Raw genomic sequence first — 24,303 nt, forward strand, 5'->3', positions numbered from 1 at the left:
ATGCAGCAGTATATGAATGACTAACCTCGTATTGTGGATGGATTATCTCAGTTGTTCTCCTGGCTGAAGTTTGGTCCTTTTACAGCATCCTGCCATGCAATTACATTTGTTCCTGACCACCGACAACACTCACGTTAACTTTTATCGAGTGGAAAAAAAGTTAGCTTGTTTATATTATGCTAACATAGCTGTGTCGCTAGCGGTCACGTAGCACATCATTATATACCAGCTAGCCAAACTTCAGTAACCCTACAAACGTCACTGCTGTTTCGTTTTCTGACTTCATTTATGCTGGAAGTGATAACAGAGCTGTACGTTTTAATTTGTTTCCAAAACCCCGCAGTCAGGACATGCTATACTGTATTTAGATGGAAGCTAGCGAGCTAACTTCCTGCTAACGTCTAACTCTGTTAAATGTCATAAATTCCGTTTTCATGGATGGCTGGATGTTAAACTCAATTGTTACACCTGGTAGAGCAGAACGCTGATCATTTTATTAAAGATGAAAGACTTTAGACAGTTTTTCAACTCTCAGTAATGCCATAGTGATCGTTTGATATATGGACCTGCAGCGGAGTTTAGGCCCAGACACGGCTAGTGACGTCAGACTGAACAACCGGATTGGTGTAAAAGTGTACCATGTTGACCAACAGAAATGATTTGGTAACACGTGGGATTTGGTTATGTAGGAAGGGGGGAAAGCTTTGGTAATAACATTTTCATACTCAGTTTTAATCTTTCTGTGTGATTTCATATCAGTTGTGTTAATTCAGCATGTCATTGAAAAAATAACTGTAAATTCAGACGTGAGATTGTGCTGAAAAGAATGATACCAAACGAGGCAGGGACAACAAAAATTAAAGGTGAAATACAAAGGTAAAATCAAAAATAGCCAAAATTTTGAAATAAAACACTCACACTGAATTTATTTGTATTTTCTTTGCAGCAATATAAAGACTTCAGAGAGTCTGGACACAGATCTGCAGCAACACATTTCTTTCTTCTTTTTTTTTTTACGTACACCACCTCTTTGAGGTAACACCAGCCAAGAAAAAGGCTGGGCCAAAGGAATAAATAAAAGATTTCATCATTTGCTGAAAGAGACTGTCTCTGAGGTTATTTATTAATGACATTACTATTTTTAAGACTGTGTACACCCACAGACCACTTTATTAGGTATACCTGTCTATTGTTCATTATGTCTCAACAGCCAGTCACATGGCATCAACCTAACGTATTTAGCTATGTGTGTGTATATATTATAGTGTTCTGTGTAATATGTGTATATTACACAGAACACTTTTCTTAAAATAATGCATTACATCACTTAATTACACACAGGAGAAAGACATCTGTTGTGTTTTCTTCATGTTACTATGTAAAATGATTTGAAACACACTGTCTCATAATTACCACATAACAACATAAACCTACAGGCTACAGCCTCACACACCAACACAAACCCCTATCCTAATGGATGTGCAGCCAACAAAGCAACTGCGAGATGCTATCCTGTCAACATGGACCAAATCTCAGAGGAATCTTTCCAGCAACTTGTTAAATCTGTGCCATGAAGCATCAAAACACTTCTGTAGGGACAAGGGGGTCTAGTATGACGGTAGCACAGTGTACCTGATAAAGTCCCTGGTAAGTGCTTATACTTCTAAAAAGTATGTTGATGTTACTGGTTCAGTGCTTCTTGGAGTTTTTACTCATACATTATAATTGTTATGCATCGCTGCCCTCTGTAGGACACATTCCTAGTTGCATTTGGTTGTGAGGAATCAGATTTATTTGCAAATCTAAAGCGATGGAGGCCAGACTGAAACTCTTGCTGCTGCAGTGCAACGCTGATGGCCACAGTCTGGGAAATATAAAAACATTATAAATAAAACCTCAGTGGAATCAAATAAATCTGTTGCTGATATGTAACATACAGAAGAGCCCTCGTGAATGCATATTTAATATAGGTATACGGCACGCCGTTCTGCTGCTCTCTCCAGCTGCACAGCCCCTCTGACGTTCCCAGCAAATGAGCTCACACAGGACATGTGCATGTTTCTTTCCACCAGAGGCAGCCAGGCAGAGAGGCCAACTAAACCAGTGACTGAGAAAGAAAAGTGGAGCATTAAAACAGCAGGATTGTGTGGGGGGTTGTTGATCTGTGCAATGCACAAAGGTGTAACTTGTATTAAAATACATTCTTTCAGTTGTATTAAAGATCCATTTTAAACTGTCTAACTGAGCTATGAAGATAAGGGTAGTAAATTAATATTTAGATACATTTTCCATAAGAAGATGGGATAAATATGATGTTAAAGCCTTAATACACTGTTTGTTGCTTGTTTACTAATAATCTGAGTGACACCACTAGATGAAGGGCTCTGTCTGATTTTTTGTAAATACTGTGTAAATGATAGCTTTTTGCATGGGGTGGGAGTGGTCGAGTGGTCACTGGTCAGCAGCAAGCTGTTCTGGTGACATGTAAAGTCTCACTTACACGCTTTATCGTGTGTTTTCCTTTGAATTCGTCTCTGATTTATGGGAGCTGCACACGGACCTGTGCCCTACATTTGCGCTGTTTACAGACATCGACACACCATCCCGCAGCCTCGTGCCGCTGGAGAGGGCATACGGAGCGAATGACGTCATCGTCCATGGAGCACGTTGAAGTGTACATGTCTGGGCCTTGCCGCAGCCGTAAATACGAAACAAAAGCGCACCATGAAAGGCGATTCGCGTTTCTCAGCTTTGATTGCAAATAACTTGGGCAGTTAAACTTTTATTGCATCTTTTCTATATTTGCACAGGTAGAATTATTGCTCAGCTCGGGCTGTCAGTGGTTTATAATTCATTTGCCAAGTCATTTGAATATTCGCCTGCAATCTTACAAAACAAACAACAAAGCTGAATCTTTTTTTTTTTTTTAGTTTTGTGGCGACACTTTCATAAATAAATATTTTATTAGATGCTCCACTATAGCCTGGACTTTGTTTGATCTGCTGGTCAAAGTTCATTATGACTTAAATATAGATATGATGTTATTGATTGATACCGGATAAAAGTAACTTGGGTTGTCTGTTTCCAGGATTAAGCGGTATTGACTGTAGGGCTGAACTCTTCACAGAAAAACCTACGGATAAAAAGTAGTTGTAAATAAGTAACTTTCATAGTATAACAAAAAATATATCTAAATATAATAAGAATATAAAACTACTACTACACAGATGCCTACAGATGATGAGGAATAATTTCTGTTGGTAGCAGCAGTGAATTTAATAAACAATTACAAAAAATCACAAACATAATATTTCTGGAACTACACAAAATTACTTATTAAAAACAGGTAATCTCTTAACCAGCTGCGTGCTGAAACTATAATTGCGCTGCTACGGCATCCATTACGGCCAACTGCACCAACTGTGGGCAGTGGCTACGCCCTCTCGTGTTCCAATGTGTTTTTTGAAAGGAACTCAGGACCAGTCACTCTGCAACGTGACCGCCAGGCCCCGTGCCGCTAACCACGCCCCTCATAACCAATCATATCGAGCCGAGGCGGGCTTTGGGCGGAGAAACCGTCACCTGTTGTCCAATCACAACGGCTATTTCAATATTAGTTACCAGACCATGTACTTGCACGTGTGTCCCTGCGTGTAAACTACAGTTGGGGGAAGAATAAAAAAAATGTATGGAGATTCAGTACAGACCACTAAGCGAAGGCTGTCGTTGCTACCTGGATTTATGCCGTCTCTTTCAAGAATTTTGAGTTCCCCACCGCGGGATATTGAAGCACTTGCGTTATTGTTATTTTGAAGCATATTTAAGGTAAGCTGGCGCCTTTGGCACTTTGTTTTACAAGAGTTTGGATCTTTGTAGCTAGCATATAAGCTGTTTTTGTGATTACTGAGCATCAGTGTACAAATTGGAGAGATGAATACATTTAACTGCCTCACATTATAGCTACAGTACATAACTTAATATCAACTACAGTCTGTTCATCTCACAGATCATACGCGAGCTTTTTTCTTTTAACCTCCTCTGTTAACTTGATGTGAACTGATGACTTCGCAGTGTAAATGTATTTAGAAGAAGATGCCAACACTTTGAACTAATGTAACACAGCAGTAATCTACATCTACTACATCCCACCCAGTTTCCAAGACCTATTTTTCGTGAACTGTGTGAAACTAGCCCCTTTGGTTTGTGCGTGGTGGACTTGCATACACGAATATTGCACCGTGTGCTAAGAGGGGAGGAAATTTGCCCCCATGTGTTTACGATATGCTTGCTAGCGATGGGGCATTTATTGTTTTTCAGATATATTGTGACCGATCATCAGTTTAATCAGTTCATTAACTACCCATATTTTCATGATTCCCAAAGTAACCCCCCTCCTTTTTTTATTACTTTAAGGGAGGGGTTTGTGACGTGCGGTGGTCGTCTGGCAGACATGTTAGTTATGTTAAGCATTGCGTTTGGACTCTGATTGAGGTACTAAAGCAACATAGCAAATGTTTACTCTGTGTTTTAGCCAGACTAGTGTAAACTGCACGTCCAGCTAAAAGGGATTCTTAGAGGCCTCTCTCCTAATGTACACATACTGTTCTTGGTGCTGGCAGATTTTTACTGAAAGCCAAACACAGTTTTTACAGCTCTGCTCTCATTTGATGTAGGACTATTTGACTTGTGCATTCACTGTAGACAATTGCATGCCACTGCTCCTGTGACTGAACAGTGGTGATCCACTCATGCCTGTGAATTGTATTTTGTCGCCCCCAGAGGCTGCATAACTTTATCATTGCATCATAATAATATAAGAAACCATCACACGGCGTTGGTGTTTTCACTCAACCAGTTTCAGTTGACACCTGTGCCAAAATCTTGTGACATTTGCGATGGTGTCCTGTTCCAGGCTTGTAATCCCCTCTGAGTGGCAGTTTTACAGTAAATCTTCCATAAACAGTGTGGCGCACCGCAGAGGCTTGAGGGTTAAACATGAGCCTGCACAAATGCAAGCCTGCAGCTTCTTTGCACTCTTACCCTCCTGAGTGACTGAGAGTGCAAAGAAGCTGCACAGAATCTACTCTGAGCCGCTCCCTTATTCACAAGGGGTTGCCATAGTGGGTAGATTTTTATATGGAATGCCCTTTATGACACAACCTTAAAAGGATTGGTGTCTCTTTCCAGGATCAAACCAGGAATCTTTTGCTTTTTAGGAAAACGTGTCAACTACTTATTATTACAGAAGAAACTGTAGAGAAAGAAGACTCCAAAGTCAATGTCTTTCACCCAATAAGTGACCTATCAGAAAGTCTGAGAGCGGACCATGGATGGGCAGGAAACAATGACTCTCCTAGCTCATAAAGAAAAGTCAAACTTGATTTCTGGCAGCAGCGAGCTGTGCTAATGTTGCACAAGGTTGATAGAGGCAGAGACATGCAGTGGCAGCAGGGGTAATTTTCTTCGTGCTGCAATCATTTGATCACATATATGTGGGGTAATGACTCAACTCATGAGACAAGTAAACAATCTTTAGTTTCCCTCGCAGTGATACATCAAAGCACGAATGACTAATTTACCAGCGGTTTAGTCAGCAGAAACAGAGCACCACGTTCTTCCCGTTATGACTTCACAAAAAATAAAAATGTTTGAGATGAATCTTTAGTTCGATGTAAGTTATTTCTTTATTTGAACTATATACTTTTAAAATGGTCAGGTATGTTTGGAAAGACAAAGAGGGTTTGGATATGAGCAGATAGAGGGACCGTGTCTGTCTTAGTTTTGGATAAGAGAAGAAAAAACAAAAAACATCAAGGTTACCAGACTGACCGCAAACTGCTGGGAAATGTCTCAGGTTTTCTTTTTAAATGTCTCTGTTTCTGATTTGGTTTTGAGGTTTTACACTCAAAGCTGCCATTGCCTCACAGGGTTTTTTTTCACTCTTGTATTACATGTTCATTGTTAAAAGTTTCCAGCTGAACTTGTTACAGAGGATGTTCACAACAGACACGTGGACAAGTCTGTGAATGTAGGGTTTTTTACCTGCTTCTTACAGGCTTTTATTTTACCCTCTTCAGGAGCTTATGTGCTGAGGTTTGTTGGCAGGCGGTCCAGAGTGTGTGCAGTCATGCATATATTCATGCAACCGGTGCTGTTATTAAATGATCAAGTTGCCACATGTTGATGTCTGAATGTAGTAATTTACACCACACACTTGATTTTTTTTAATGTTAGCCAGTGACACTAATGAAAAGCATTTTTGTTTTGGGGATTTAAGTGGACCTATTGTGCTTTTCCTTATTTTCTGTCACATATAGGTTGTTACAATGGAGGATGCTCATATTAAACATGGCCAGAATTTAATGATGATGATGGATGTGGATGTAATCACTGTGAACCAAAAGCTTGGGCTTCAGACCGTACTTAACACATGGATTGAGTCTGTTTCTATTTTTGTTTTTTTTACTCTTTGCTCTGTGTGATGTCAGACAGAGGGGATATCCTTTATATGGTCCTGTGTAGGAGTATGACAACCCCACCACCTGCTGTTAAAATCTTATGTTTTCCAGCAGGAAGAAAGTTCAGAGAATGAACTGAGGGACTGGATCAAGGCCAGGAATATGAGTGAGAATTATTTTGAGATGTGTATCATGCAAAAAAGACAATAATAGAGTCCAAGAATTAAAAAAATCAATAGCATTTGTACCTTAAGGATCACCTTTCTGCATAGAAACACTGGGAACCTGCAGTAACACCATCAGCAAGAAGGATTTAAGGCAGGCTGGATTTGTTTCTGGAAAACCTCAAGACTCTCTTTTTGGGTTGTTATAAAATTTATTTTCAAAAGCGTCTTAGCTCATAAATGGAAATATTTCCAGCTGAATCTAGGCCGCAGATCACTGCATGGAAGATTTACTGAAATCCATGAACAAGTGTTTGGCAATCAATTTTGTTAGATAAAGGGGCCCAGATTTGATGTTAAGGCTGCAAAACTTAGACTTATGACATTTTCTTTGTCTTCTTTTTATGTACATTTTTGTGAAAGTTTGCTTGGAAAGGGTAATGGAGTCATAAAAAAGTACATGTTGATTCTGTGCAGTACTGTATTATTTTGCAGTATTTGATTCCAACTAGTCCCATTCCATGTTTTTACTGTCATGACCCCCATACACAGTTTGACTTATTTGTAGGTCTAAGCAGAGATATCTCAGATCATACTTTGTGCCATTGTGCCATGAATCAACCCACAGGCTACTTCCTGTGTACACCAGTGTGCATGCAAAGTGTGCATAATTGGTTAATGTGATAGCTTTGGCCATTATTGCCATCAGCTCTTCTGAAAACAGTGTTTTAAAATGAAAACCTGTTCATGCAGATGCAGTTTGAGAAAGTTCATGGCTGGCTGTTGTTGTGTTTTTTTTATTTTATTTGGTTGGCACATATTATATTAGAGGCAAAGATACTAGTAGTACAGGTGTGGTCCGGCATAATAAGAACACGAGCCTTCTTTGTGGTTGGGTAGTACTAGCCAAAACAACGAGTGCTAATTGAGCTTCCTGCCATTTGTTGACAATAGACTGACAGTATCTTGGAGAATGATGAAGCTTGCAATGTAAGCAAGACCCAGTGAGAAAGTAGCCAGATGTTGTGCATGTAATGCCAAGATGAAAAAGAAAATAAGCAGAAGGAAAATCAAACTAGTTTACAGAATATTTATCAGGCTTTATTGCCATTTGTTCAGCTGTTGCTGAACCACTTTATTGCACATTTATAACCTTCCAACTAGGTTATTGCAACATAGGTTTGCACAGCTTAAATTTGAAAGTCCCCTGCAGGCTTTGCAGCTTGGAAATGCAGTCCGAATATACCTTTCGATTATAGGCTCAACCTTAAAGGTTTTTTATTATTTTATGTTGTTGCTGTTGTTTAAATCAGCTAATGGTGAAATAAGTTTATTAAATAAACATACTTCAAGAGGTACAGCAAATGTAAATAAACATAATGAAAGCCCATATTTCTGTATTATTAGTGTAATGAAGTTATTATATTATAATGCGATCGTGTGGCAGTGATGTGAAGGGGCGTGCCCGTCTCACAGATGTACACCATGTACGTTTATTACTGTCGCTCATAACCGCTGGTCTAGAATCGGCTCGCGCGTCTGCTCGCAGCGTTGCATATTTAATAGGCAAACCTATGTGGGCGGAGCTGAGACCAGTGTCTGGCAGGCCGTGTGGGAGCCCGGACTCCCTACGCTGCAGCCCAGCCTCTGAGTAGCGCGCTCTGCGATTGGTCGAGCGAGCAGACCAATCAGCGGTCGGCGAGACCTGCGGAAAACACCGCCGTGTACACGTGCCGCATGTACACAGAAAAGCCAAGAGAAGCGGGGATGCTGAGCCAGCGCTGTCACACTGCACTGTGCTGAGATGTGGAGCAGTGGGCGCTCATGCCGGTGAGGGGAAATTGAACTAACACACTTGTTTAACGCGCTCGCTGGGTTTGCAGTGATGGAGCTGTTAGCTTGAGCCCAGAGGAGTAGTTCACACATGTCCGTGCACGGAGCGTCGCCACACCTTCCTGCAGCCTCCATCTGTGCTTTACAGCAGGGAAGTATTTCATGTTACTGCCAGCTTGCGTCAGGTGGCTGTTGTTTGGTAGATGCGCTGGTCTGTGTCTTCTGATATTGTCCCAGTGCATAGCTTGGAGTGTCATATAGTTTGGTTAATATACAGCATCAGAGGTTCTCATGCACGTTAGAGCTGCTGGCTTAATTTGAGGAGTTTTATAGAGTCTTTAGGATATGAATTTTCTCTCCATAGTCTACTGTTGGAAAACAGTAATGCAGTTACAAGAACAAGTGCTGATTTTTTTTTTTTTCTTTGTTTAGTTAAAATGACAGAAAAATTGTAAACATTTTCTATGAAGCTGACAGTTTCAGATTGTTAGTTTGGTGCAGGCAGGCATCCAAATGAGCAAATATTCACATTTGAGGAGGAGCAAGCATTGAGCTGTGTGCATTTCTTTTCCCTTAAATCCGGTTTGTTGTAGATAATTATGGTTTCAGTTTGAACTTCAACCTGCACCATACCCTACCTGCAGTGCACTTCATGAATGCAACAAAGAAGCCTCCTCTGGTGTTCAGTTTCAGGCTCAACACATTGTTGTCAACTGTTTGCTTTTACAGCCCCAGGTGTTAAACATTTGCAGGTTTCATTAGAGATGTGATTAGATGTTTTAGGCAGCTCATCTCGTTCAGATGTCCAAAGTGTGAGATTGTTGTGCTGATGCTTCAAATAAGAATTTGGACAGCATCTGATGCATTTATTTCTTTATTCATTCTCCATATGAATAAATAAATCTTTGTCATAAAAGCTACAGACAGGTTTATGGTTTGTTTCACATGTCAGTGTGTCTTTAGTGTTAAGCCTTACAGTTACAGTGTTTGAATCAGATCACTTGCTTCATTACCATCACAGTGAACAGATTTATGGCCAACTGTTGGAGCAGAGCCCAGCCAGTGTCAAGTGGAGAAGTGCTGTTTTACTGGCAGGAAAGCTGCAACGCTCCTTTCATTGGCTGATCTATATTTGTCACCATAGTGAGCGTGTGGTGTATTTATCCCGTGCAGACATGAGTTCTTTGCATTTTTGTTTACAGTTTATCATTAGCAGTTATTTTCTGCCCGAGCACTTTGCCTGAAGGATTGTGAACACAGCCATGCTGTCTGTTAGGTGACATCTCAGAAGTATTTTTGTTGGTCCAAACATCAAAGGTGATCAATGTGCAGTGATTTAAGACAGAGAAAAGCAACTGAGAAATTCAAATTAGGGTGTGTCTGACATTTTCTCCTACTTTCTCTTCAGCATGTGTCTTGTTCAGAGCAGTCCCAGTAGGATTAATGCTGTACTTTAAGGTCTGGTTATGTAACGCTGTGTGAATGAAGATAAATGCAAACTGTTGAATACCAACACTTCTGCATTTCCAGATCCTGGACATTCTTGTGTCTTTTTATCTGTCATGCCACTTGACAGGTACTAGGTCAGGACATGCTAGTTCACCTAAATTGGACAGGAAATTACGCAGAAACAAGTGCTGCTGTGATTATTATCACACTTTTCGAGCTTTACCTGTCATTCAAAGCGATTGTTCATCTGATATAATGTGGTGACTGCCGGCCTTCACAGTAGGTGTGCACCAGTATATCAGCCGAACATTGTTACTGGCCTGTCAGCAAATGCAGCTTTTGATTCATAAAAATCTGGGACGACGTAGTTTCTGCTTTGCGCTGTGGTTAACTAATATGTTTACATATAAAAATAAAGAAAAAAAAAAAAAAAAGAAGTATATCTGCATATCATTTGCATTTGACAGAAATCTAAATTAAATGAATCTCATCCCACCTCCTATGACCTGGATGTCTTAGAGACTCGGGTCTCACAGGGGTAGGCGAGTGATTTTTGCCTCTGTGTCACGCAGACAGAGACAGAATGATTCATTTAACCTTTCTGCTAAATGTGTACAACACAGGGCAGTCGTGAGCAGCGCAAATCAGATACAGAAAATAAGAAGAAACCGAAGACATGTTTTTTTCCAAGTAACGTGTTAGTCCTGTAGTCAGCACGCCTTGTTACATATTCTTTCCCACAGCACGACAGACATATCTTGCATAATCAGAGCTTGGTCCTACAGCGTGTATTTCCTGTGAATAATTCGAAAAAGGTGGGCGGCATACTGGCTCAGTGGTTTTTTTGCAGCGTTAGCTAGTGGTCATGGGTTCAAAAGCGATCTAACATTGCGGTGTGGAGTTTGCATGTTATTCTCGTGTCTGCGTGGGTTTTTGCTTTCCTCCCACAGTCCAAAGCCATGCATGCGCCCCAATCCTGACTCTCTATCAGCCTGTGTTTTTACTCGGCATCTGATTGGCTGCGGAAACAGAGCTGAGGTTTAAAGCTGAGCTTTAAAGAGTCCACCGAGTGGACTGGGATGGTGCAGGCAGGTACTGTAATAGCCTGAGAACAGTTCTTCACCACCACCTTTGCGTGCGTCTCTGCCATCACCTGTGGAAGCATGCATGGATGCCAGCCTGCCTCACACCCACTCACTCCCTGCTTGCATATTTCTTCATCATAATTGGTCCCTTCCCTCCGCCCAGTCTGGCCATAGCACATACAGATTGTCATGTGCAAGTGTGCATCATCCATCTGACCAAACATAATGCTGATTAGCATTTCATGCCCAGAAAGGAGGGAGCTTAGGCGCAGCGCATGAATTTGTTAATCTCCTCTCCCCAACCACTGTTTGTTGCGTTTTAAGTTATTTATGAGTTACCCTCGTCACAGGCCCTGACTTGTTATCGCCTCCTGTCCCCTCAGCTGTAAAGGGCCGTTGCGTCAGCACAGGTATATCTGAGCATATTTAAAGCCGTCCTGAACAAATGCAGCATCACTGCACACCTGTCGGAGGCAGGTAAAGAGGGTTGTGGGGCAGCCAGGTGTATAAAGTTGAGAGGATTGGCGACTGAATATGAGGCTGTGTCGTCTTTTAGTTGCGTCTGCCGGTCTTAAAGGATTAAGGGGTATCACCTTTGCTCAAGGAATAAATAGCACTAGACTCTCACTTGCGTAGGTGGGCCGTATATATATACTTGGAGTTACCTTTCCCAATTATTCTTAGCGCTCTCTGATGTGAGCTTTGTTCTCTCCTCCCAGCCAGTGTTTGTTTTGACTGTCCCAGGGGTAAAAAGAGACTGAGCTTTGACGAGCGACCAGTGTCCTATGTCACACTTTGGCACCAGCACAAGTTCACCTGATCTATATTCAGATCTATGCGTACGCACTTGGAGCATACAAATAGAAACAGGAGATTACTGTTATTCCGTGGGCAGGATGAGGAGATTGTTTTTGTTTCCCAGATAATCTGAGTAAAAGGAGAACAGCTGGGCCCTAAACAAGAGCACACTCTTCTATCCTGACACGCAGCCCGCATCGCTCGGCAGGGAGAATATTTCACGCCGTATTTGATTCGTCTTCTGAGGTTGACATGATGATAAACTGATGATAAGCTTTTTAAAGCCGCAGTCCTGGAGAGATGCTTGAGAGACCATGACAACCAAGTGTTTTATAATCCTAATATTGCTGTCCTTTCTCCCCCTCTCCCTCTCTCTGTCCATCTCGCTCTTATTCTTTCATTTCAGGTGGCCTTTAGCGCCTAGAGCACCACATCTCTAAAGAAGCGAGAAAACCAGACACTGAGTGAAAGGAATGTTTTTTGCTCTCACCGAGAGCTGTTTTTCTCACTCTCCCTCACAATCTCTCATCCCATCTGTTGGAGCATTTATGCCAAGGCTGTTTCATAACCACAAATTCATGTCTTGTCTGCAGCGCTTTGAGTGACACTTTTTTCCCCCGAGATAATTACTGTTCTGTTTGTTTAGAAAGGCAGCTTTGGAGCAGCCTGCACCTTTTTTTTTTCTTCCTGAAAATTCTCAAAGAGGGGTCTACAGCGCACCCCCCCCCCCCCCCCCCCCCCCCCCCCACACACACACACACCCAAAAAACCAAACCAAACAATGATATGCTCTCTGTTTGATTTGTTAAACTAACAGCCAACAACTATGATTCACATGTGCATACGTAGTAGTCCCACTTAAAGCAAAGTTCAATTTTTTTTGTTTCGCCTTGGCTGACTCCCTCAATCAAGCTGTACCAGCCTCATCCTACTCTAGTATGAGTTATGACAACTCTAAATCAATGCCTAGCAGCAGCAGTCGGGGGCGATTGGCAGGGGCCAACGGGAAAGACCCCGAAGCGGATTCACAGGGGTTAAATGTGCACGAAATCTGCAGCAGTGGTCAGCTTGGTGCCAGTGTCACCCACAAGGACCAGGAGAGCGGAGGGGGAGGAGGTTCATCCCCCAGCGACGGATCTCAGTCTGGAGGTTCGTCCAGAGATCAGAGGTGTCCGACTTCAGACGATATGGATGGAATCTCAAGCGGAAACGACTCCGGGGAGAGGGAGAGCGAGGGCGGGATGGAGAGGGAGAGCAGGTCTCACGGACATCAGTCCGCACGCAGCTCCCACAGCTCTTCAAATGGCAAGGACTCTGGCATGATACTGGAGACTACAGAGAGCAACAAGAGGTAAGAGAAGTCACCCACAGCTCATTTTTTGTGTGTGTGTGTTCAGGGTGAAATCAGTATGATCTTAGTCAGATTACAATGAATGAAATGAGTGGCTGCACCAAGGCCAGGCCTAAAGAGTCTAAGAGTAAAAGCTGGAAATGAGTAGAGAAAGATTAAGATGGTAGATAGCTGGATGCTTTTATTATAAGACAGATGTCAGCATTAGTAATGCTGACGATTACTACTCTGGTTTAACTGAGCGTGTACGGTGGCTGGCGAGGACCAACGTTGTGTGGCATGCAGAAAGGATGTTTCAGCTTTTATTGCACCTGTTTTCAATGTAAGTGCTTTAAAATCAGAAATGTAATTGTATTATTCATGTTTGCCATAAAAGTGCCACAACATTAAAACTGCCTGCCTAATATTGCTCAGGTGCCCCTTTCGAATAATGGCATGGACACAGGACCCCCGAGGGTGTCCTGTGGCGTCGGCTTGTGGCAGAGTGTGGGTTGCAGAGTCGAGCCTCGGAGGATCGAGCTTGTTCCGGGGCATCCCACTGTTGCCTTATTGGACTGCTGTCTGGGGAGTTTGGAGGCTGGGTGCACACTTTGGGCTCTTTGTTACGGTAGTCGAACTGGCTGTGAGCAATTTTTGCGGTGTTGCAGGGCGCATTGTCCTGCCGGGAGAGACGGCTGCCATTGGGAGTTTCGTTGCCATGGGGGGGTGCGCCCTGGAATAGGTGAAGTTGTCGAGAAACCTCTTCTCTGCTTATACCCATTTTCATCTGAAAAGCTTCTTCTAGCTGTCAGAGTGGACACCAGTAGCCGAAACTACCTATTTAAAATAGTTTCTTTGGATTTTTTTTAAATTTATTGACACTTATGTCTGCCTGGTCGGCAGCAGCAGTGTTCACGCACTCACCTCTCACTTTCTGAATAATCATTGTCTGAAACTGTCCTCCTTACCCAGCTCCAACTCCCAGAGCCTGTCACCTCCCAGCGGGTCCCTGGTCTACAGCCTGCCATCGTCCAGCTCGGAGCACGACCCCCCCTCCACCTCCGGTTGCAGCAGCAACCAGTCAGCCAGGGTCCAGACGCAGAAGGAGCTCATGAAGGCCATCAAAGAGCTCAAGCTCCGACTGCCAGCTGAGCGCAAGGCCAAGGGCCACTTCAGCACTCTGAATGCACTCAAATATGCTCTGCAGTGTGTCAAACAAGTCCGAGGTGAGGGTCTTTTTTTTTTTCTTTTCTAAGAAGGTGGCTGTTCTTATGTGGGAGGCAAAACACAGATGATGAATTTTAGGCCCATCTTAACTGAGAAATGTTCAATGTTTCCAGCTAACAAGGAGTACTATCACCAGTGGAGTGTGGAGGAGTGTCACGGCTGCAGTCTGGACTTGTCCACCTTCACGATTGAGGAGCTGGATAATATCACCTCAGAGTACACCCTCAAAAACACTGTGAGTTTAAATTCGTATCCACTTCTTCCTGCATCTTAAAACTACTCTTAAAGGCTTTTAAAGGAGTGGGGCTAGTACACTATTACTGTTGTTAATGAGCCATGGGCATTATTGTTTTATGACTTTCGGTACCTCAGAGTTTAACACGTAACTCAGAGGAAAGGAGGGTTGCCTCCTGGTTACTGTCAGAGCATTTGATAAATCTACGCTATCCAGAAACTGAAGAAGCATCTGAATGTCCTTCAAGGCACACTACTGATTTTAAACTGAGATTTAGAGGTTCAGTCGACCCTCAATGAAACTACTACACAGGCGGTTTGGGGTACTGGGGCAGATGTTTAGATTTGTGCCGATGTTTGAGGATGGGTGTGGCCTTCAGCTTTGTGCTTGTGTTCAAAAATATCCATTTTCACAGTTTTTTTTCCTGAAACAGGAATTGAAATGCGCCCCAATGAAAGATCCCAGATTGTTGGAGAAGATGGCTCATTAAATTCCTTCTGTTTTCTCCAGGACACATTCTCCATGGCAGTATCATTCTTGTCAGGGAAGGTTGTGTACATATCGCCCCAGGGCTCATCCGTGCTGCGTTGTAAGCCTGAGTGTCTCCAAGGAACCATATTCTCTGACCTTTTGGCTCCGCAAGATGTCAGCACCTTCTACAGCAGCACGGCACCCTGCCGCCTGCCCCAATGGGCCTCCTGCATCGGCTCTGGTGAGCACACGCTGACTGAAAGCGCGAGCAAGTTTAGCTATGTTTCCTTATGTTTCCTGTGCTGACTGACTCCGGTCTCCTCCAGCATCTCCTCCAGTTGACTGCACCCAGGAGAAGTCCATGTTCTGTCGGCTCAGTGCTGACCGGCCGCAGGGTGGCGAGATGCGCTACTACCCATTTCGCCTCACGCCCTACCAGCTCACCATCAGAGACTCGGATGCTGCTGAGCCACAGCCCTGCTGCCTGCTGATCGCAGAGAGGGTCCACTCTGGATATGAAGGTATTTGATACGATCCCCTGTTGTCTGTAATAAACAAGTGTTTGTGTATATATGAGTTAAAATTACACCATCATCAATTTGACACTGAGAGTCACACAAGCTAAAGAGATGTAACATAGCATTTTAATTATATCGACACTTTTTACACTGTTCTTTCCTTACTGTTTGGACTGATTATGTGAGGTGATGTATGAATATGATTCTTGTAACCAGGCAGGCCCCACCTGTTTGAGTAGAGTAGCAGAATGCAGGGCAGCTTTTGGTATCAGAGTCGCTTCAGGTCTGACATGTGACAGGTTACTAGTTTGGTTTCAGAGCGCGTGTTTGTTTTGGTGAGACAGGATGAGTGGGCGGTGCGTTGGTGTTAACTCTGTGGCAGGATGTTTCAGTGGAAAACAAAGCAAGCGAGCCTGGGGTTATCAGAAAAGAGCGAGAGAGTCTAGTTTGTGTAGTTGCACTCTAACAGGTGCAAAGTCTGCTTCCACTATAGCTCTGGAGGAAATATAATGAAAGAGACTGGAATACCATATTCCTTTGAATATGGATAATGTAGACAGTTGATACTGCATGACTGTCAGAACAGTGTCAGACACAAAGTCTGTTTCACCCTCCAAACATGCTCCTCATCTGTTCTGTTTGTGTCCTCTGTGCCCATCAGCTCCTCGCATCCCACCCGACAAGAGGATCTTCACCACCAGTCACACTCCCAGCTGCCTCTTCCAGGAAGTTGATGAAAGGTCAGTTATCTTTGCTCTGACCCCATGCTTACTGCTGTGTCGCCTTCTGGTAATTGGTGTTTTAAGCTTAAGGCGTGCGATCGACTCATCGTTTCACTGTGGATTTGGAGACGGTTGTTAAAAATAAACAGCTATAACATGTTTTGCGATTTCACTTCTCTGAATGTTAAGGTGTGTGTAAAATGATAACTCTCAGTGTGGAAATGTGATGTGTTTGCAGGGCAGTGCCACTGTTGGGTTACCTCCCTCAGGACTTGGTCGGGACACCGATCCTGCTCTGCATCCACCCTGAGGACAGGCACATTATGGTGGCTATACATGAGAAGAGTAAGCCTATTTAAGCCTTTCTTCAAAATGTAATCACGACCAAATTCACACAGGGCTAATGTAAAAAACACACTTTAGCTCGAATAACAGGCTTGTTAGCAGAAGACTAATTAATTGGGAACCTGTGCAGTAGGAGAGAAACGTGGACGTTAATCTGCTGATGTAACGACAGCTGCTGTTAAAATGTATAAAACCTAAGCAACCAGGTTCTCTGTGCACTGTGTGTGTCAGAGCTGCAGGTGGTGTGCACATAGACACACAAAGGCAGCTACAGGGGACAGGGTGACGCCTACATTAATCCAGCAGAGGCAATAATGATCATTTATTATGTGATCTTTCTCTCTTCTTTTACTTCTGGAAAAAATAAGGGTCCTCATTTTGACGTTCTAGTTTTGTGGCTGTTGCCGCCTGTATCTGGGGATGTTTTTGGTAGGAGCTTATGTCACACAGAAGCGTAAGGGCTGTGTAAACCGTTCATGGCTTTCATATGTTTTATTTTGTTCTTTCACAACTCAGGAAACTCACATGTGTGCTTTGTCATCTCTCTTCAGTCTTTCAGTTTGCTGGGCAGCCGGTCGACTACTCGCCCCTGCGGATGTGCGCCCGCAGCGGGGAGTATGTCACCATGGACACCAGCTGGTCTTCCTTTGTTAACCCCTGGAGTAGAAAGGTGGCGTTCATCGTGGGGCGGCACAAAGTCAGAACGTAAGCGTTTTCTGTCTCACTTCACCAAAAGTTTTATGTAATTGTTCAAACTTTGTGCGTCGGTCATCCTTAAAGCTCATTAGATGCACGTTTAATACTGCCTTTAGTGACTAAACAAGGATCTTCTTAAAAAGTGGCACTTTTAGAAGACCTAAAAAAAACCACAGATAAAGAGTTTGTTTCTATTATAAACAAACTCTCCTTGTCTCCAGGAGCCCGCTGAATGAAGACGTGTTCACCGCGCCGCAGGACTGTGAGAATCGGGTCACCACGCCCGACATCGTCCACCTGAGCGAGCAGATCCACAGACTCCTGGTGCAGCCGGTGCACAGCAGCAGCTCTCAGGGCTACAGCTCTCTTGGGTCCAGCGGCTCACGGGGCTCCCACCGCTCCAACCAACAGCACCTCAGTGCCTCGGCCGCCTCGTCCAGCGACAGCAACAGTCCCGTTGTAGATGAGGCCGCAGGTGCATTCCACAAACCTGTGAGTCTGAGAAAGAAGTGCTTTTGTGTTGTTGTTTTTTTTAGTTATATAACCACAGTACAACCAGCTTTGCAATCAGTTGAGTTTAATCCTCTGATTGCAAAGAGGCACATCATAGACACACGAGAAGAGCCAGAGTATAAAATTCATTCATTCTAGCTCGTTACCTGATCCAGTCTGTCTGGCAGGTTTTTTTGGATAAAGGTTGCCTTGTGATTGAAAGTGGCTGCCGAGAGGTTGGTCACTGCAGCTGCTGAAACTTCAGTTGTCACCAGGCAACCACCAGTGTTTTGTTTCCTAGCTGCAAGGGGGTTGCTGTCCTTTTACTGTAGTGTGGCTAAATGATAAAATATCTGGATTCAGACATTAGATGACTAAAGGGGCTGCATAGAGGGTTAGACTAATAAGGATTCTTTTTAACTATGAATCATGTAAGGCTACTCAAACAAAAAAAGAAATCCATCTGAAAATGCGCACAACATGTCCCGCTTTGTGAAATGCTTTCTCACAAGATTGTTTATCCCCTTGTTTTTGATACAGCCGCATTTTCCTGGGTACTGTTGCATCACATTTAGACTGTAGTGTTACGCACGAACAATATGACAGGTTGGCAGAAGATTCAGTGCAGTGTCATTCTCTCGTTGGTTAGCTGTGATGTTTCTGGTCTTCGTTTTTCTCTAGATGACGTTTCAGCAGATTTGCAAAGACGTCCATATGGTGAAAACAAACGGGCAGCAGGTTTTCATCGAGTCTCGTAACCGCCCACTTCCGAGGAAAAACACCAGCACGGGTAAGAGGCTGGAGTTGTATTTGAACTCAGAATGTCACGGGAGAGTAAATAGTTTGGTTTTTTTAATAGTTTTAGTATTCCAGGAAAGAAAAAGGCATAAAAGAAAGTTTTTAATAATAACAATAATGTCCAAAAGCCTTCACAGAGGACGATTTTAATTTCTTGATCCTGTTTGTATCTGATCCAGACACGGCGGCCGTCAGAGCGATCAACAGCGATCCAGTCAGAAGTTTGATAGCAGACATGACAAAGCCATCCAAAAGTTTGGTCCCTGCACCGCTTGTACCCAAGGAACCATCTACGAGCTACTCCTACCAGCAGATCAACTGTCTGGACAGCGTCATTAGGTTTGTACACAAACCTGAAGTCGTTTCTGTGTCGACATTTGCCCTTTGACCTCCCACTTACCCAGCGATTTCTCACACAGGTACTTGGACAGCTGTAACATTCCCAATACAGTCAAAAGGAAGTGTGGTTCCTACTCCTGCACTGCCTCCTCAGCATCTGATGACGACAAACAGGAGCCCAACGGCAACAGCAAAGGTATTTCACTATGATCTGGAATTGATTAAGTTGTTAGGTAGGTAATGATGCAGCTAACTAGGTAGAAGACAACAAACCTGGTTAATGTTGTGTCTGTGCGACTAAATTTCTGACCGTATTGTCTCTCCAGGTGGTTCAGTTAACCTCGTAGGTGAACCACCTCCTCTGCCTCCTCTGACCATGGCCACAAAGGCAGAAAGTGTAGCCTCAGTTACGTCTCAGTGTAGCTTCAGCAGCACCATCGTCCATGTTGGAGACAAGAAGCCTCCCGAGTCAGGTGGGCCTCGTTAACACTCACGCTCTCCTTCCTGGAAGTTGCAGGACGAGTTCCTTGCACACCCTGAATGGAGTTCTTTTTTTTGTTTTTCATGTTTACCAGTGGCGTTCAAGTTGTGCTTTTTATGTGTTTGTTTTGCAATTAAACTCGCTTTTGTTGCAGGCATACTACCTGGAACATTTCTGGTTTGATGTGATGTGTTTCATTCTTCTCCTGTGCACACTGTTTTACATATTGTAATTGTTTTTTTTTTTCAGTGAATGTTAAACTTTAATGACACAACAGCTCTAGCAAACACGAGGCTTCAGCTAACAAACTCGTGTTTATCTGCAGCTGTAGATTGTATAAGATATATACGTGTATGTATGTATACCTGAATCTTTTGGTCCTACCTGCCTAATGACAGCACTGAATTGTGTCAGTTAATTGCAAAAAGAGTGATCTTTATTTCTTCTTTATATCGTTACACCCCGCCTTCTTGTCCTCTTCTCCTCTTCTTCTCTTCTCACAGACATCGTCATGGAGGAAGCTCCTACAACTCCCACACCGGCTGCACAGACTCCTCTCGACACCACCCCGACTCCTCCCGCAAGCAGCTTAGAGCTTCCCGCTAACATCGCGCCTCCTCCACCTCCTCCTCCTCCTCCGCCACCTCCTCCTCTCCCTCAAGCCAGCCAGCCTGATAGGGACAGCCGGAGAAGCGGAAGTGTAGGAGCCGGAGCAACGGGAGGTGGAGGTAGCAGGCTGGGTCTTACCAAGGAGGTGCTGTCCGCCCACACTCAGCAGGAGGAGCAGGCCTTCCTCGACCGCTTCAAGGACCTCAGCAAGCTGCGCGTTGTCGATCAGACGGTGTCTTCAACTGTGCGCTGCCACGCCGCAGCTGTCAACCCCCTGTCACGAGGTAGGCGCACACTGTCACAGTCTTAGAAATGGTTTTGTATTGAATAGCTGTTTTGCAAAGTGAAGAAGTATATTTGAACTTCATCTTTGGGAACCTGTATCACCTTCGATACACTAACGTCTGTGAAACTGTTGGTGTGAAAGCTTCAGAATATTTTATGTGAAGCACCAAACTGATTGTAGGGCGTCTTCTATCTTTTGCAGGGGTGCGTTGTTCCCGTGACTACCCAGCTGCAGGAGGTAGCAGTGGTCACAGACGCGGCCGTGGCGGTAAGAGACTCAAGCACCAGGAGTCTTCTGACCAGCACAGCTCTCTGGGCCTGAGCGGGGGTCGTCAGGACCTCAGAGGCAGCACTGCTCCCATGCCCCTCAACATGCCTCTCGGCCCTCCAACAACCTCATCCTCCTGGCCTTCTGTAGGTTCCCAGGCTAGCATGCCACCCGCTGCTTTTCCCCCTGGTATGCTTCCAATCTACCCCATCTACCCACCTCTTACTCAGCCCTTACCCGTCCCAGATCCATCACGTTTCCCCCCCACCCAGATGGTTCCTCCCATGATGGCCTTCGTTCTGCCCAACTACATGTTCCCGCAGATGGGAGTGCCCATGTGTCAGCCAGGCTCCACCCCTGGACCATTTTACAATCCCAACTTCGGTTACCAAGGGGTCCCCACAGCCGCTGTCCCCACAGCCGCTGTCCCCACAGCCGCTGTCCCCATTACAGTTTCCAACCCCATGCCCACACCAGGCACATGTGCCCTGTCTCGCAGCAGCACGCCACAGTCTTACACTCAGACGCCAGCTGATCGCGAAGGCGCGGAGTCACCCCTCTTCCAATCCCGATGCTCCTCCCCTCTCAACTTGCTTCAGCTGGAAGAGTCGCCGAGCAACCGGTTAGAGGTCGCCACGGCACTAGCAGCATCTCAGCAGGCATCGCCTTCGGTGCAGGGTGGGGCAGCCAGGGGGCAAAGTTCCACCAATCAGAGGAGCTCAGATGACACCTCCAAGGAAAATGAGAATGTAAGTGTTCAGGATAGGATGTCTGACCTAAAAATGTAGCAATTGCTCACAAAAGACTTAAAAAAAAATTAACATTAATGTTTTCCCCATTAGGGTGAAGCTAATGAGTCCAACAACGATGCCATGTCCACCTCCAGCGACCTGCTGGACTTGCTGCTCCAAGAAGACTCGCGCTCAGGCACCGGATCAGCTGCCTCTGGTTCAGGGTCTTCGGGAACAAGATCCTCGGGTTCGGGCTCCGGTTCCAACGGCTGCAGCTCCTCTGGCACCAGCGGCACCAGTCAGTAGATTTAAATCATTAGTGCCATTTAAAAAAATAAAAAAAACATCTTGTTCTCGGCTGTTGATGGAATTCTTTTTAGTTTAATGGTTTCTATCAGGGACGCAGAGTTCTGGGGCACTCTGACATTTAATTTAGTTGATCGTGATATGACTGTTATTAGTAAAGTGAGATGATACCAGATGAAATAAATCAGATGAACTCTAAAAGTTGCAGTAAAAAAAAAAATGTTTTGATTGAGATTGTCTCTAATTAACACTGTGATGGTCTTTAATTCTCAAGTACAGACTGAAAACTCTTCTAAACTTTTTGTGTTTTTCCCATCTAGTCAGCAGCCAGGGCAGCCACACCAGCAAGTACTTCGGCAGCATCGACTCATCGGAGAATGACCATTCCCGCAAACAGCCAGCAGGGGGCAGCAGCAGCGCGGGAGGAGACGGTGGAGAGGAGCAGTTCATCAAGTGTGTGCTGCAGGACCCCATCTGGCTGCTGATGGCCAACACAGACGACAAGGTCATGATGACCTATCAGCTGCCTGTCAGGTACAGCACTGGGCAAAATGACATACACGACTTTGATTCACTCATTCAGCTCTCAGATGACAAACTGGTTTAGAAAAAGTGAGGATTGTTTTGTTTCTCAAGACATGAAGTATAAGTGGGACCGATCTAGTCATACTGTAGAGAAATACAAGCAGCTGTTAGTCCAGAAAGGCAGCAGCTTAATACTTGTCCACTTTATTTGTCTTCGTCAACAGGGACTTGGAGACGGTTCTGCGAGAGGATCGTGAGTCCTTGAGGAACATGCAGAAACACCAGCCACGCTTCACAGAGGAGCAGAAGAGGGAGCTGAGCCAGGTCCATCCCTGGATCCGCACCGGACGCCTGCCGCGAGCCATCAACATCTCCGTGAGTACAACAGATCCACCCTGTACCATGTCAACGTGCGATGTACGATCTGTTTTGTGGCAGAAAATACAGGAAGTCGCTTCTCTCTGTGTTTTCAGGGCTGTACCGGCTGCAAGTCTCCCCCCGCTGTGCCCCCCGCCGCCCCATTCGACGTGGAGATCCACGACATGGAGCTGTGCAGCGTGCTCAAGGCCGAGGAGGAGAGCGCCGGCGAGGTGATGAAAAGCCTCACAGAGGCGGCTCACCCTGAGGACGAAGAAGAGGAGGAAGGAGTTGAAGATAAAGGAACAGAAAAACAGGACAGCAGCCAAGACATGGCGGCAGAGGAGGAGGGAGCGAGGTCAGACACTGTGGAAGGAAAAAGTGAGACTTAGCCACTGGAGTCTGACGGGACTCACCTCGCAGGTGGCCCAAAATGAAAAGCACTAGCGCCAATCATGAGCTTCATCATGAGACAATATGCGCCGTCCAGGACTTCCTGTGCTCAAAGCATCATTACAGAGGCTGTAATCCAATGAGCTTGCGCTGGGATGCTGAGGTGCGTACTGATGCAGACGACTGCCGTTTATTGTCGGACAGCAGGTCAGGCGGGACACGTTGATTCTTTGAGTCTGATTTCGATGTCAGCGGTCCAGGCACCCACTGGAACTGATAATTAAATGCCTTGGACACCACCGGACACGCACACTCAGTTTTAGAGAGTGAATTTGTCCTGTTTTCTTTCTTTTTGTCTATTTTTTTTATTTTATTTTAATTGTCCTTGTAGTTCAGGTTATATTTATTTAAGTTGTAAAATAATCAAAGGAGACTAAGGTTAAAAAGTGCGCCTTTACATAAAGATGGATGTGCTTCACTTGTGTTTTCATCTCTCCTGCCCAGAGTTCAGCCTGTGACAAAAGAAGGGACTCTGACTTTTCTGAATGTTTCTGGGATCCTGTTCTGGTCTCAATCCTCACTTTTTCTTCTTCTTCTTTTCTTCTTTTGTATGAATTGTGACCCCAAATAATTAAACTACTTTCACCTGATAGAGGAAAATGTACAGTGAGAACCAAGTAATTTTGTAAGCATTGTGTATATTTTTATAATTTGATGCACTGCAGATGGAGAACACCCAAAAGAGGGTGTGTACTGTAAAAAAAAAAAAAAACAACAAAAAATGTGTTTAAAAAGCTATTTGTTATACGATAGATCGCACTTTTTGGAAATGGAGACAGTGTTTGTGACTCGGCAGTCGAGTTGCTTTACTTGTGGACGAGCGTGGAAATCAGCGGGAGTCTGACCCACACCTTTTAAAAGGCTTCTCATCTGCCAGGCATTAGTTTGAGCACGACAACAGTGAACAAACACTACAGACAGCGTTTCCCAAATTATCAACCCCCCTACGGACCCTGCAGCGCTTCTGTGTTGCTCGTGGTGGTGAGAAGATTTGGAAAAAGGTGGATGTAACTCTTAAAAAGTCCTCCGAAGAGTTCGAAGAGTGTTTTACTATCTTCTCTATTCCACTCTGTCCCTTTTCCCTGTCTCTTCTCTGTGGCACTGTTCTGGTCATGTGATATCCTTTGCTTCATGGCGTCAGTGGTGTCTGCAACAGTTTAATATTTTTGAAGTTCTTTGTATAAAAAAAAGACAATAAAATTACTTTAAATGGGTTTAAATGCGAAGTCAGATTTTTCTTCTTTTCCACCTCATGATTACATCTCTTTGCAGTCTATTTTTGTTGTCAGTTGGCGTGGATACACAGAAGCGTCCAGAGCGAGCTGGAA

General features: G+C 44.3%; 1 protein-coding gene across 2 annotated transcripts; it reads left to right on the forward strand.

The window, feature by feature from the left end:
• The first annotated feature begins 3,647 nt into the window (after window positions 1-3,647).
• On the forward strand, window positions 3,648-24,195 carry per1b (period circadian clock 1b). 2 transcript variants are annotated; one of them, XM_004562704.4, is made up of 20 exons: window positions 3,648-3,825; window positions 12,194-13,138; window positions 14,090-14,343; window positions 14,458-14,579; window positions 15,090-15,291; window positions 15,377-15,571; window positions 16,230-16,308; window positions 16,529-16,635; window positions 17,187-17,340; window positions 17,553-17,823; window positions 18,505-18,613; window positions 18,801-18,960; window positions 19,041-19,156; window positions 19,287-19,433; window positions 19,945-20,334; window positions 20,538-21,352; window positions 21,446-21,632; window positions 21,961-22,174; window positions 22,390-22,540; window positions 22,639-24,195. In XM_004562704.4, exons 2-20 carry the CDS (start codon window positions 12,726-12,728, stop codon window positions 22,912-22,914), a joined length of 4,362 nt encoding a protein of 1,453 aa, XP_004562761.2. In that variant the 5' UTR covers window positions 3,648-3,825; window positions 12,194-12,725; the 3' UTR covers window positions 22,915-24,195. The 2 variants fall into 2 exon arrangements, with proteins under 2 accessions (XP_004562761.2, XP_004562762.2); XM_004562705.6 differs by lacking the exon at window positions 3,648-3,825 and adding an exon at window positions 8,304-8,452.
• Window positions 24,196-24,303: the final 108 nt, after the last annotated feature.

This window comes from Maylandia zebra, linkage group LG3 (assembly GCF_041146795.1).
Source record: "Maylandia zebra isolate NMK-2024a linkage group LG3, Mzebra_GT3a, whole genome shotgun sequence".
Lineage (NCBI taxonomy): Eukaryota > Metazoa > Chordata > Actinopteri > Cichliformes > Cichlidae > Maylandia > Maylandia zebra.